We start from the raw sequence: 15456 nt of genomic DNA, 5'->3' as shown, positions 1-15456 counted from the left end.
ATTTCCAACATGTTTATTTTACATCAGCACAATTTTGGGGAAAAAAAAATATAAGGAAGTTATAGGGGTTCAAAGTTTATGAGCAATTTCTCATTTTTACAACACAATTTACAAAGCCACTTTTTTTAGGGACCACATCACATTTGAAGTGATTTTGTGAGGTCTACATGACACAAAACACCCAAAAGTGACACCATTCCAAAAACGGCACCCCTCAGGCTACTCAACACCACATTCAAGAAAGTTATTAACCCTTCAGGTGCTTCACAGGAACTAAAGCAATGTGGAAGGAAAAAATTAACATTTTACCTTTTGTAACAAAAATGTTAATTTAGCCTCAAATATTGCATTTTCACAAAGGTAGCAGCATTAAATGGACCTCAAAGTTTGTTTGGCAATTTCTTCTGAGCATGCAGATACCTCATATGTGTCGGAAAAACCACTGTTTGGGTGCACGGCAAGACTCGGAAGGGAAGGAGCGTCATTTGACTTTTTGAACAGAAAATTAGCTGGAATCGTTAGCAGCACCATGTTGCGTTTGGAGAGCCACTGATGTGCCGAAACAGTGGAGCTCCCCCACATGTGACCCCATTTTGGAAACTAGACCCCCATGGCATAAATCTAGATGGGTAATGAGTAATTTGAACCCTCACGTGCTTCATACATTGAGCCATAAAAACAAAAAAGTACTTTTTTCCACAATAATGTTATTTTAGGCTCAATATTTACAGGGGTAATAGGATAACATAGACCGCAAAATTTGTTGGGCAATTTGTCCTGAGTACGCCGATACCTCATATGTGGCAGAAAACCACTGTTTGGGCACACAGCAGATAGAAACAGTGGAGCTCCCCCACGTGACCCTATTTTGGAAACTAGACCCCCCGTGGCATAAATCTAGATGGGTAATGAGCAATTTGAACCCTCACGTGCTTCATACATTGAGCCATAAAAACAAAAAAGTACTTTTTTCCACAATAATGTTATTTTAGGCTCAATATTTACAGGGGTAATAGGATAACATAGACCGCAAAATTTGTTGGGCAATTTGTCCTGAGTACGCCGATACCTCATATGTGGCAGAAAACCACTGTTTGGGCACACAGCAGATAGAAACAGTGGAGCTCCCCCACGTGACCCTATTTTGGAAACTAGACCCCCCGTGGCATAAAAAAAAAATCAGGACACATGCACGGATGTGCTGCAAAAAGTGAGGGGGACAAGGTGGATGGAAAAAATAAGTCCTGAATGCATCTTGAGTAAAAAAAATCCCAAAGGATAACAACATATATCTACAGAAAGTACAGTTGATCTTTAGTAAAATATTTCATGTTTGGCTCATTTAGCAGAACTGCAGAATTGTATTCTGCTTTATTATTTTCACCCTTCTTATTGCCTCATGTTACTTTTCGAGACAATAAAAATAATGCTTGGAGCTAAAGATACATTACTTTCCTCCAAGGCCAGGCTTTATCACGTGTCTAACTGTGAAAATGCAGAGCAAGCTGTGGATATAAATTCCACAGTAAATGTACGATAAGGCTGGTTTCACACTACGTTTATTTAACATCCGTCCATAACGTTTTTTTAGCGGAAAAGCGGATCCAGTGCAAATGCGTTTTCATTTCAATGCATTTGCAATGGACTCGCGTTAACATCCGTTCACCTGCGTTTGCGTGCGTTATAGTGCGGATCCGGTGACTTGCAGTTTTTTAACATGTTTCAAAAACGCTACTTGTAGCGTTTTTGAGCTGCGTCCAAATACTGCAAGTCACCGGATCCTGACTAAACAGCACGCAAACGCATGTGAACGCTGGCGTGCTGATAGGCAGGATCCTGCTTTTGTACTGAGCATGCCCAGAAAGTACTGAGCATGCCCAGAACCAGTCTCGCGTGATCTGTCTCTCTCTCCTCCTCCCTCCCTCACCCTCTCTCTCCTCCCTCTCCTGTCTTTCCCCCTTCCTCCCCTTCCTCTCTCTCCCACCTGAGAGCTGCGGACACTCGTAACCAAGGTAAATATCGCGTAACCACTTCTCTTAGTTACCCGATGTTTACGTTGGTTACGTGTGCAGGCAGCCCTGCTCCTAGCAGCTGCAGACACTCGTAACCAAGATAAATATCGGGTATCCAAGGCCGATGTTTACCTTGGTTACCAGCGTCTGCAGCTGTCAGAAGCCGGCTCCCAGTCTAGTTCCCCTCACTCCCGATCACATGACTCCAATGCCCGCCCCTAAACATCCAGTGCAGGATCCTGCAAAATAACAGATGCGTTTGCATACATTATTTGCTGTAAAAGCAGGATCCGTATTTCCGCTAAAATAACGTTAAGTACGGATGTTAAATAAACGTAGTGTGAAACCAGCCTAAGTCCATTTTTGTATGGCAAGGATTTTGTTCAACTCTTAACTTTGAATTAACCCTTTAATAACCAATGTATTGTTCTCCATTAGTCCACATTTTTATACAATAGTTTTTTTTAGATAAACAAAGTAGAAAATTGGCATAATGCAGAAATAGTACAGTATAGTAGTATAGTACAGTAGCGAGACGTCGTCCTTGTGAGGCTTGCATCCGACCGCTGACCCATTTTTAAAGACTATGAAATAAAGTGTATTTGTTTTGGGTTTTTTTGTTTCTTTTTTTGTAATAAGGTGAGTGCCACTCCTTTTTTCAGATTTTTATGCATATGGACTGTTTATTACAATGAGCACCACCTGTTTAACACTAAGGATTATCACAGAAGCCGATATGCATGATTACTGCAGTGAAAACACTGGACCGTAGTGCCAAAGCTGTATCATTACATCTCACATGCTGAGAAATCTGCTCTAAGCTGTTGTGGGGTGTGGTCTTCTTTCTCTACTATGTTGCAGACTGCTTATGATTGGTCAGAATCATACAGGGAGAATAAGTGAATGACCCTCACATTCATTGGACTTAACTAATTAGGTGCCAGATACTTTTATTGCTAATATCTCTGCAACAGTGAGATGATAAAATAAAAAGAAAAAAAAGACAACTTTTTATTCCCCTGTTCATCCACTATTACATTGTGTGTCCATTTCAACATGAACATTTTGGTAAATTATCTGCTTTAAGTGTTTTGATGACTGTTCTTCAGAAGCTGTAAAACTATTTAGTCCCAATCTTTGACAAAAAAACCCTTACAAATTTCAATATGGCACCTATTCTATTGATTTAGCTGTTATGTACTGTATGCTGTTACCATTGTTTAATGAGGTGATAAAAATGTCTATACACTCAATTATACATGTTCTTTCTACTGACAGATGTATGCAAACCTGCAATCGCTCACCGAGATTTGAGCAGTGACAATATCTTAGTGACTGCAGATTCTTCTTGTGTGATAACAGACTTCGGTTTATCTGTGGTTCTGGAGAACTGCCAAATGAAAAAGAATCCACGGGACCCGGTAACATTAAACATGGTATGTGTGGGATACACCAAATAGTAGTATCACAAAACCTTCTACATGTGAGGGATTACTGCCAATATTGGATATGAATGAACTGTGCAAAGGGAAAAATGAGATTTGTAGATATGTAGCCATTTTGGATACACTGGAGAGGGCTTGAGGACCAGGGCAAAGTGACTTTCATTTTGAACATTATGCAGAACGTCTGTGTCATAAAGAAATTGTAAAATCCATAAGACATCTCTGTCTCTCTAAAGAAGACAAATCCCTCCCTTCTCGCAATGAACATATGTGATTAAATATAGGTAGGGATAAAAAAATAATTATTACTGAGGAAGTAAAGAGAGATAGGGCATGTCCATTGAAGCTAGACATCTGTTGGGAGATAGACATGAGGAATTGATTTTGTATATTTAAGGGCAGAGAAGTAGCGTTGCACAGTAATCACCATGTTTAGTTCCAAAATTTTTTTTAGACACTTGAGCACCGGTGGAAAATTATGAATATTGGGGATTGTGGTGATCAGACATTTTTAAATTCGGGATTCCCAGAGGAACAACATGCATTTTTTTCATGACTGTCAGACATGCCTATGAACTTCAAATTCATATCAGGCAACTGGATGATGCTAGCCATACCATATTTCAGATCTATAGAAGGATGAAATCATGATAAGAAACATGACCATATCTTCCGCCTGGGTCCTCCAGGGGCAAAGATATACTGGAAGTTGGGGATCTCATAATTTTCTGGATATTGACGCCAAATCCCATGACCTGCCCTGTTATGAGTCACCAGAGGGGAGGTATGTGAGTGTAACTAGTGTTAATAAAAGAAAATGCCAAATTATGATCATTGTTTGATGTTGGAGGGTGCACTCCGGTGTTGGACTGATCCATATTTTCTATTAGGATAACTTCCTTCCTCTAAGCACTGATGTTGTGACACAGATTTAGTAATTTCTTTTGTTTTTCCTTTTTATTTTATGCAATTGTCTATATTGAATAGTTTTGTTCCCCTTTGTAACACATTTTGCATATTTTTAAATATAATATATAAAATTTAATAGCTTTGTTCCTCTTGCTCTATAAAGAGCAACCCGGAAGTCTTATGCTATTTGTAACACATGTCCAGTTGGCCTGATACGCGATTGGCGTTGGCATCTAATAATCTTTCTCAGGTTATTGTAGGGCTTAGCAGTGACTGTATCAAGGTATATACTGTATATATTCCACGAGCTGGAATCGATCGCATATATACAATACATCCAATGAGCTGAGTTCCCCAATAAACAGCCTAATAGTGCTGTTGGGACAAATTGGTGGTATATCTGCGTGATACCTCAGCTGCTTCCTTGACATTCTGATTTCTCATATTGACCGAAAATAGAAGACCTGTTAAGCTTTATCTACAAACTCCTGTATTGAAAATATTGAAAATCTGGTACACTTTTAATTATTTATTAATTATTATCAGAATCTCTAGCTTTAGCTTTAAGGGTGACTCAATAATAGCATGTATGGCAGCACACGAAATTCAATTTCAAACAGTGTTTCAATACTGTATGTCAATGAAGGGCGGGATATCCCTAAAAGGCTATTGAAAGGATAGATATGGGTTCGTAGCGGAGAACACATGTAGAAAAAGAAGAATTTTAACTCTGGTTGATAAAGAACTCTTTGGAAGTGAGTGGGGGGTTAATCAGTAGCCCATGGTTTTTTAGCCTTCACATCACCTCCCTGTATTTAACAACCCCACATCATTTTAATAGACTGTTGTTTATCTCCTACCATTTCTCTGAAATGATTCATTAATTTTCTGTTTACAGCTGAGCTAGAAAGTAGTATTAGGGCTGTGTAAATTAAAGTGTTATATGTGTTACTGATCTGTGTGAAGAACACTTAGAATGTGATGTGCAAGAATATTTTCCCTTCCCTTGCATGAAAATGTGCATATATTACTTTTATAGTCTATATATATGTGCCCAATGCTTTTATAGCTTCTTAATCCAAAGAAAAACTGGCCATATACCGTATTTTAAAAGTATTTAAATAAAGAAAAAACTTGAAGATATGTCTTGTGAAAGCACTCTCACCCTGTAAAGAAATTTCTGGGATCCAATATTTCAGTTAAAGGGGTGGTCTGAAACCAAATTTCAATTTCATCCAAAGTGAGAAGTCATCAGGGGGCCAGGGCTGCGGTAACTGCCACAGCTGCTCTCCACACACTAAAATAAAGTGTCACCTGTTTCAGGGACTGGGCCAGTTCTTGCTCTACTGAGGGTGCAATAGTTAATCTTGATGTCTGTTCAATATAGGCTCACTACTCACAACGCTATATTCCTTTGAAAGTGCAATAATAGTACACTTCCTTGCCAGGTCTAATGAGAAGTGACAAGCTGGCAAAAGAGTACACTGTTGGTTTGTATTGAAAAGGACAGATCGTAGGGAGAGTAGAGAGCTGCCCAACCCTCGAAAGAGACGTCCCATTTGAGTGTCCCGGCATGCACTGGGAATTCATTCTCAAACAAAATGTCATCGAAACGGATGTTAAGGAAAAAAAAAACAGGAAGCTGGAGTAGACAGCAACAGTAAGGAATTTTTAACTAAACTGTTTTAGAAATGTTATTACAGTATAAGTTAAAGGGAATCTGTCAGCAGGTTTTTGCTACTGAGAGCAGCATGATGTAGGCAAAGAGGCCCCAAGTTAAATAATGTAGCACTTAGATTATTGGCTGCAGCCGTTCTGACATAGTAGGAAAAAACTGTGGAGGAAAAAAGCGCAAAATAGGGTCTTATCTGGTAGACAAGAGGACAAATGTGAGGAGGCAGGTACTCACCTGTTTCAGTTGTGACAGGCACAACTCCTCTGCGAGCATTTAAGCAGAAAGTGCATATAGTGGTCAGCCGCAGCCCCGATAAGAAAGTAGATCACAAAATGGATGAGGAAAACGGGTTTGATGCTGCGCTAAAAACCACAACTCCAGGAGGTTTGATGAAATCCTTTTCTTTATTTGCACGGGTCAACGCGTTTCGAAGGCATAGCCGCCCTCTTCATCAGGACAAAACAAAGCAAAAAAGAACAGCATAACACATGTTGCTGCACACAGTGAGATATATAGTATTGAACAAGAGAGGTAGCCAGGCCGGCAGGAATGATGTCAGAAGACCAGTGACTAATCGCCACGTGGAGTTCTCAGAGCGGAGAAAAAAAAGGAGGTGTAGCTGTGAAATGAAGAAAAGAAAAAAAGAGAGAAAAAAAGGGGAGAGGGGAGAAGAGGGTGTAACCAGTTTTGGTTTCAAAGGTGCTGGAAAAGTATAAGCAAAATTGACCTGGTGGAGGAAGGTTGAACTAGATGGACCTAGGTCTTTTTTCAACCTAAGTAACTAACTATGTAACTATGATAATATTGGATTAATAAAAAATGATCCTAAAACAAATTGTGAAAATATATATATACACATATATGTACATCTGCAAATAAACATACACGTATATAGAACTGCAAGGATATGAATTTATATAAATTTTCAGTTAGCCATTAAAAGGTATCAACCACTGAGGACTCTCTGTTCTTTTAAACAATTTTTTTTATAAATTTAAATGAATTTATAAAAAATATGTGAAAAGTGTACAGTGAACACATAAAAATATATAATATATCTATATGTTCATCCAAAAAGGGTTATGCTGTTCTTTTTTGCTTTGTTTTGTCCTGATGAAGAGGGCGGCTATGCCTTCGAAACGCGTTGACCCGTGCAAATAAAGAAAAGGATTTCATCAAACCTCCTAGAGTTGTGGTTTTTAGCGCAGCATCAAACCCGTTTTCCTCATCCATTTTGTGTTCTGACATAGTGAAAGATTTTAGATTTTTCATGTAACAGAGCTGGGAGAGCTGCTCCCACCCAGACCAGGTTTTCACTTTACATAGGCAAAAGCTGCTTATCACAGAAGGGGCGGAGTCGAACTTCAACTCACAAGCTGCTGAGACCCACTAATGATAAAAGTAAGAGCTTAAATTAACATTAAGGTAAACAAATGCAGACAGTGAGATAAGACACGCAGGGCTGAATTCTTTGTTGTAACTCTTGCAGCATGCTGTCTTCAGATTATATTTCAGAAACCTGCTGACAGAATCCCTTTAAACAGAATCTAACATTTAGGATGAAATTCAAATTTGTTTTCAAATCACCTTTTTAATGTATGGTTAAGGAATATACTGTATATAATAAATAAAAATAAATAAAATAAAATGGAAATTAAAGAATGCAAAACTGGTCTTCAATTAAAAGTTGACAGCGGAAAAACCCCTTCACCAGATCAGAAGATCATTAATAGGATAGGCGGCACCCCCTTAGGAAATAGTATTAATTGTAAAGGGTGCAAGTTCCTTTGAAGCGAAGCACTGATCTCCTATAAGACTGTGGCAGATGTGATTGGAACTGCACACTAAATGGCACATAGAGATGCTTTAAATAGGATTTATAATAAGTCTCACAAATCCACTGACCACACAGTATAAGCTGAAATAATTGGCATGCACCAAAAATGGGATATAAGATTGTGTCCTGGTTTGCTTTTTGGAGAAGTTTACTCTGTACCCTGGATTTCTCTAACTTATGGGCAGTTAAGGCCATTTTACACGCAGCGATATCGCTAGCGATGTTGCTGCCGATTGTACCCGCCCCTGTCGTTTGTGCATCACGGGCAAATCACTGCCCGTGGCGCACAATATCGCTAGGCCCCATCACACGGACTTACCTTCCTAGCGACGTCGCTGTAGCCGGCGAACAGCCTCTTTTCTAAGGGGGCGGTTTGTAGGGTGGCACAGCGGCGTCACACGGCAGGCGTCCAATAGAAGCGGAGGGGCGGAGAGCAGGCGCATGAAAGTCACGCCCACCTCGTTGCCGGAGGACGCAGGTACGGTGTTGTTCGTCGTTCCTGGGGTGTCACACGTAGCGATGTGTGCTGCCTCAGGAACGACCAACAACCTGCGTCCTGCACCAGCAACGACATTTGGGAAATGAACGACGTGTCAACGATCAACGATTAGGTGAGTAATTTTGATCGTTAGTGGTCGCTCGTACGTTTCACACGCAACGACATCGCTAACGAGGCCGGATGTGCGTCACAATTTCCGTGACCCCAACAACATCTCGTTAGCGATGTTGTTGCGTGTAAAGCCACCTTTACTCTTGCTTAAATGCCTGATGAAGGATGTTATACCGAAAACGTTGTGCCACTTATTTCTGTGCCACTGTGGCGTGATCAGTGGATATAAGATACGCATAATAAATCCTATTTAAAGCATCTTTAAGTGACCTTTGGTATGTAGTTCCTTCTTCCTATCTACTACAGTCATCAGATCAGAATATCTTCTGATCTCATTAATATTATATCAATTTTTTATTAAATAGTATTTGTTTATTTAATAAAAGTAAATTGATTGTAATATTAGTGACTCCACAATTTCTTTATGGAATGACAGCACCAGACATGGGATATCTTCAAGTCTTTTCTCTATTCAAATACTGTTGTGATTGGTTCAAAGTCCACTGTATCCAGTCTGAGGATCTCAGACACAGCAGTGACTCCACTCACCCCAAAGAGACTCAGCAGGTCTGATAAAGGGAGAACCCACCAAAAGCTCACTCTACCTCTGTGACCTAGGGGTACAGTGCAGTGAAGATATGAGGTGCCATAGTTCTGGCAGCTATATCTTCCGATTCCTCCACCTTCCCCATACATAAGCATGTTTAACTTGCCGAGCATGCATGCTTCTAAATGGGGAAAGGGTATAAACGCCTGCCAGTCTCCTTTTAGAAGCTACTTATATCTCCTGAGAACAAAAGGATCGGAAATGTAAAAATTCAATAGCCCATACATGACCCACCAATATTTGCTATACGGGGACATCAGAACACCCCCATACACATTTGATGGTTGACTAGTGCCACCAAATTTAGCAGGTTTGGTTGACATTCAGTATATTAATGGTACTACTCTATAACATGTATAGTGAGACACATGTCGGCAATATTTTGATCTTTGAGTGGTAAATTTGGTAACAGTACAATACCGCTGCATTTCTTTCATCAACAGACAGGAACACTACGCTACATGTCCCCAGAGATGTTGGATGGCTCCCTGAACCTTAAGTCCTGGAAAAAAGCCTTGACCCAGGCTGATGTATATTCACTTGGCCTCTTGATGTGGGAAATATTCAGCCGCTGTAATGATTTGTATGCAGGTAACTGGCAGTCATTATATTTAACTCACTAAAACTAAATTTATATAAGTATTATTTCTGCACTGGCCATAGGGCTAACATTTGTACATTTCTGGCTGTAAAAATGGGAGCAAATACTGCATGTGTGATTTCAGCATTAAAGGGATTGTCTAGTCCCTCTAACATCTGCATTGAGGCACGGTGACCATTAGACACTTGGGAGGGAGCGTGAACACTGTGCACACACTGTGCATTGTGCACATATCCTATTTTAATCAATAGGAAAGGTGTAAACCTATTGGACGTCCAACCATCCCCAATGTAGCAGGAATTTTCAGACACCATGAGAGTGAGGTGCTGAACAACCCCTTTAACAAACATGAGACAAGCTAGAACTATACAGACAGATGACTTCTATGGACCTGATCAACACCAAGTATGTGTCAATGCACACACGTTGGCACACAGTCTCTCTCTCTCTCTCTCTCTCTCGACACATATTGGCCCGGATTCTGGATCGGATCTCGGACTTCCTTATCAACCCGTCACTGATCCGCCAAACCCGGATTATTAGCAATCCGCTCAAGTCTAATAGGGAAATATGTGAGTGCTCATACTGTATATAGGGAGGCTATGTGGTGGCTCATTCTGAATATAAGGGGCTATATGGGGCTCATGCTGTATATAGGGGCTATATGGGGCTCATTTTGTATACAGGAAGCTATGTGGGGGGCTCATATAGTAAATAGGAGTCTATATGGGGGCTCATACTGTATATAGGGGGTTGTCAGCAGACCTAAAGGGGTATTCCCATCTCCAAGAGCCTATCCTAATATGTAGTAGGTGTAATTATAATAATAAGTAGCATAGTAGTATAGCTCTTCTCATTCACTATGTCATTACTTCATGTTCAAGGAATTGCAGGACCTTAGGTATCCATAGTTACGACCACGCATATAGTCACAGCCAGTAAGTTGCTAGTGGTTATAACCATGGATATATAAGGTTCTGTAATGCCCTGAACATGAGGTAAGCGACAGTGAATCAGAAGAACTATACTACATTTCTAATTGGAGTTATTTATTATTACGGTACATATCATATCTACTACATATTTGGATAGGATATTGGAGATTGGAATATCCCTTTAATTCTATGCAATATTAAGTGATACAATTAATATTATTATAAAATAGTAATTATAATTAACACGTTAATATTAATATTGAACAGAATTAATTTTAGCCCTTTGGTTCATCCCTTACCAACAGTCATGGCCTCTCATGTGGCCCCACGGGAAAATTAATTTCCCATTCCTGCTCTATTATGCATATTGCCATGTTGTTTATAGTGCCATACATAAGGGAAAAAAATTACACAAGCCGCTGTCTTTCTCATTTTATGTCTGCAGATGTACACCTATCACATGATCTATTCAAAAGGATGGTGTGACATGTCACATGATACATTAGGCTGGGGTGCTGGGGGGGTATCCCTCGCCTTCTAAACTGCCTAGGAGCCTGTCTGTTGTTAATCTGCCCCTGGAATCACCCCTTTGGTATCACCCACATATATGAGTGCCCTTAATAAACTCTAAAGATCTTTCTCCAATCTGTCTTGAGTTAGTTATGTTACGGACGCAGAGATTCTTTTTTGCACTGCACCTACAGGGGATAATTGACTCTCTGCGTCAGTCCTTGCACTGGCTGCCCATATATCACAGGATCCAATTCAAATTGCTTGTTCTCACCCAGAAAGCTCTCTACAGTGCGGCACCCCCTACATCTCCACCCTCCTCTCTGTCTATCACCCTACCCGTTCTCTACGCTCTGCAAACGACTTTCAACTAACATCCACATGAATCCGAACCTCCCATTCCAGGATCCAAGACTTCTCCCAAGCTGCACCAATCCTCTGGAATGCTCTACCCAAAGAAACTAGGACAAACCACAACTTACTCAGCTTCAATCGCTCCCTAAAAACACATCTTTTTAGGCTGGCCTATCACACGCCCTAATCGACTTAAGTCCAAATAGCCCCTCTCCACGACTTCTCACAACATAACTCTCTGTCAAGTTCCACCGCACCCAAAAGCAACTCAAAGATTGGCTGACTGGCTCATGCAGCCTTTATCTACCCCCCATTTCTTTCTTTGAGATGGCTGGACTGTCATTGTAAATAAACACCTGTACTCTGTCATCACCCCCACCTTATTGTAGATTGTAAACTCTCACGAGCAGGGGGGTCTTCGTCGCTTTAATTATTGTATTTTCTATAACTATTGCTTGTATATGAACCTCTGAATTGTAAAGTGCTGCTGAATATGTTGGTGCTATAGAAATAAAGATTATTATTATTATTAGATCACCAGTGTCCTGAATTTCGTGTGGCCTTTTCGGATGAGTTGGGACCAAACCCCACCTTAAACGAGTTACAATCTTTGGTGGTAGAGAACAAGCAACGACCAATACCGAGAAACTGGAGAAAGAATCTACAGGTAAAATTACTGCTGAAGAAACACAATTACAAAACACACACATATGTACATACTATATATACCTCTTCTATGGCACTGGATGTGGCCATGGCAACTCGCATGAAAAAAATCTATTGTTCACAATGTTGAGAAGAAGAATACTGCAAAATAGAAAAATGTTTCATACTGAAGTTATTTTTTTATTTGTAGACATTACTGTTCATCTATGTACTGTATATTTATTAATCTTATGTGCCATTATAACATAGAGGAAAGTAAAGTGTATCTACAATTTCAGAAAACTTTTGACCTGTCAAAAAGACAAGAAAAAATGTAAAAGAAAAGTAGACCATCACTCACACATTAGTCTATGTATTATCTGCTTGCCATTAGAGATGAGTGAACCCAATGTTTGGTTTTTGGGCCGAGTTCGGAGTTCGGATGCTTTGTGTACTGACCACTCGTGCGAGCATCGCTGTGCTCGGGTACGCTCGGTGCTCAGCCCAGTATGAGCCGCTTGCAGTATTTGAACAGCTCTCACTGGGGGTAACAACAGCGTGATCAGATGTAGTATGCAACCCCCCAAAAAATAGATAACTCCCGCCCACCCGCGAAAGTGATCTGCCTATAGCTGGCTACATGTGGGCATAGACTCAAACTGCCAATCAGTGACTTCCATTGGGGTTTGGGCCAAGGTCATAGCAGTGGCGGCACGGTTCAACTACAGTTACCAAACGGAACTTCCATGGGTTCGCTCATCTCTACTTGCTATAACAGCATTTAGGGGGACTGCAACATCAAATAGGCAACATATCCATCAGCCATAAGTTCATGTAAAAATCCAAACAGGAATGTAATATAAGATACCATAAAAGAGGTTTCTTCCTTATTAAAAAAAATCCATCAGAGAAATACACAGCAAAATTTTAACCCCCATAATCGGGCTTTGTTAAGCTTTTGCTTATGCTTGACAAAGACCCATTATGGGGTCGAAACGTTGTATGTTTAATTATATTGATAGATATTTAACCAAAGAAGAAAACTTCTTTTTTCCGCTCTATGTCATAGAAACAAGTTATAGGTTTTCATTGATTGATGTCTAGGTGTTGAGATCCCCAGAGTACACTAGAACTAAGACAAAATCACTCAGCCGTGTACGGCTCCAATCCATAGACTTTGTATTAAATCCATCCTGGGTCTCGGAGGACAGCAGCTCAGTTCAGCGCTTCAGCGTCTTAGTTTCAGAAATCGGTTGAGACTCCTATTCCCCCCCATCAAAATTTTTGATATTTCTATAATGTCGTAACTTTTAGAAACAGTTCTGTTACCAAAAGAAACATAATACAGTATTTGTCATAATGTATTGTAAATGCTGCAAAGTCTGTAAAAAATCCATGGAGCCCCACATCTGACTACAGCATATTGTCCATTTTATTCAGCTCTTCGAGACATTGTGGGAGACACTAGAAGATTGCTGGGACCCCGACTCTGAGGCTCGTCTGACCGCACAATGCGCTGAGCAGAGACTGCGTAACCTTCTCTCTGCACCCATGAGCTTGGTGCCAGGGAATGGCATTTAAAGCAGGGGAATGTCTAAATCTTGGCATTTCAAGATCAAGAAAAAATTGCTAAATTGTACAATTTGGTTCCTTTGTTGGGACATGGTTTACCTGATCAACTGTTACACTCTCATTTTTTTATGTGTAAATGAATAAGTACTCACCCAGCTTCCTATGTTACTCAGAATATTCTTATCATGGTGTGCATAACTGTAAGGGTTCGTACCCATGATCAGGACCTGCTGCGTCCTGGATGCAGCGGGTCCTGACCTGCGGGGCCGAGAGTCTCCTCTGCAGGAGAATGCAGGAGATCGCAGCGGCTTGTGCCCACGATCCGGGCTCGGGCAGTTATTGTCTCTTGCTGTGTTCTGCCTACGGAAAACTCTCGCGTATCCGCCGCAAACAATTGACATGCTGCAGCTCGGAAAGCCGCACCGCAGGTCAGTTTTTGCTGCGGGAAAAACAAGGACAGTGGGCACAGGATTTCTATAAATCCCATCAACTGTGCTTGTATTGTACAAGGCAGTGTTTTGGACACAGCGAAAATACGCTACATCCAAAATGCTGCAAACACCGATCGTGGGCACGGAGCCTAATTGAAACCCACAAACGACGTATTTTTTTTGCATTGACTGCTATTTTGTCACCTCCATTGTTTACACTGCTGATAAACTACCAGTAATGGTGAATGAGCACATATCGTAGTTTTATGTAAAATCCACAGAAAAATCTGCAGGTCTTACAGAAGCCATATGGACCGTAGGAAACAATAAACAGGAAATGTTCATTGACTTCTATGGGAGGGTTTTCTAGGCATGCCCTGTGATTTGTGCAGAGATCACTGTGCAGAGAAGGTGAGCTGTTATCATTAACTACTGTAAATGGTGAATCCTGTGCTATCCATTTGTGTTATCTTTTATTGTAATCCTGTCTGTGACGATAATAAGATGACTACTGAGATCAGTAATAACAGGCTCAATGGCCTCTGTGAAAATGACAAGATTTCAGATATTTTCTTGATATAGATAGTGTCATGGACAAAAAAAAAATTGTTAAAAATTGTAAAATAAAAAATAATGTTTAACATAAAATCAATAAGTCATTTTCTGATCACACATTATCTAGAATGAATAGGTGTAATGCAGAGGGGTTATAACCTGCATACTTGACCAATTCCATACTACAGTATTTCTTTACTGTTCCCCCATTTATGTGTTTGTGTGACATTACATTGGGTAAACAGGGACATTGGGGGGGAACAGAACGGAGGTTATAAAAGGAACATCAAGAAATCAGTATGGTAATTATGCAAAAAAGTTCCCTATATACATTGGCTAAAGTCAGCTGAACCTGCCAATATTGCTATGAAAAGCCTAAGGGCGGCTTTGCACACTACGACATCGCAGGTGCGATGTCGGTGGGGTCAAATCGAAAGTGACGCACATCCGGCGTCACTTGCGATGTCGTAGTGTGTAAATCCTAGATGATACGATGAACAAGCGCAAAAGCGTCGTTATCGTATCATCGCTGCAGCCTCCGACATTTCCATAATGCCGGTGCAGCGACAGGTACGATGTTGTTCCTCGCTCCTGCGGCAGCGCACATCGCTGTGTGTGAAGCCGCAGGAGCGAGGAACTTCACCTTACCTGCCGCCGGCTGCAATGAGAAGGACGGAGGTGGGCGGGATGTTTACATCGTGCTCATCTCCGCCACTCCACTTCAATTGGCCGCCTGCCGTGTGACGTCGCTGTGACGC

General features: G+C 40.7%; 2 protein-coding genes across 5 annotated transcripts in view; one reads left to right on the top strand and one right to left on the bottom strand.

Moving 5' to 3' along the window:
• Nucleotides 1-14722, top strand: part of AMHR2 (anti-Mullerian hormone receptor type 2) — an 84173-nt gene extending 69451 nt beyond the window's left edge. For both annotated transcript variants that reach the window (XM_075337210.1, XM_075337209.1), the window contains 4 exons: nt 3291-3448; nt 9539-9686; nt 12029-12162; nt 13581-14722. In XM_075337210.1, the coding sequence (XP_075193325.1) occupies nt 3291-3448; nt 9539-9686; nt 12029-12162; nt 13581-13721 (581 nt within the window). In that variant the 3' untranslated portion in view covers nt 13722-14722. The remainder of the gene's footprint in view (nt 1-3290; nt 3449-9538; nt 9687-12028; nt 12163-13580) is intronic.
• LOC142292100 (cell division cycle-associated protein 7-like) overlaps nt 1-15456 on the bottom strand; it is a 179172-nt gene that overhangs the window by 135300 nt on the left and 28416 nt on the right. For all 3 annotated transcript variants that reach the window (XM_075337212.1, XM_075337211.1, XM_075337213.1), the window contains exon 2: nt 12225-12302. In XM_075337212.1, the coding sequence (XP_075193327.1) occupies nt 12225-12263 (39 nt within the window). In that variant the 5' untranslated portion in view covers nt 12264-12302. The remainder of the gene's footprint in view (nt 1-12224; nt 12303-15456) is intronic.

The sequence above is a fragment of the Anomaloglossus baeobatrachus genome, chromosome 2 (genome assembly GCF_048569485.1).
Source record: "Anomaloglossus baeobatrachus isolate aAnoBae1 chromosome 2, aAnoBae1.hap1, whole genome shotgun sequence".
In the NCBI taxonomy this organism is placed as follows: Eukaryota; Metazoa; Chordata; class Amphibia; order Anura; family Aromobatidae; genus Anomaloglossus; species Anomaloglossus baeobatrachus.
The sequence above is the reverse complement of the archived record's forward strand: the minus strand, read 5'-3'. Positions and strand labels throughout refer to the sequence as shown.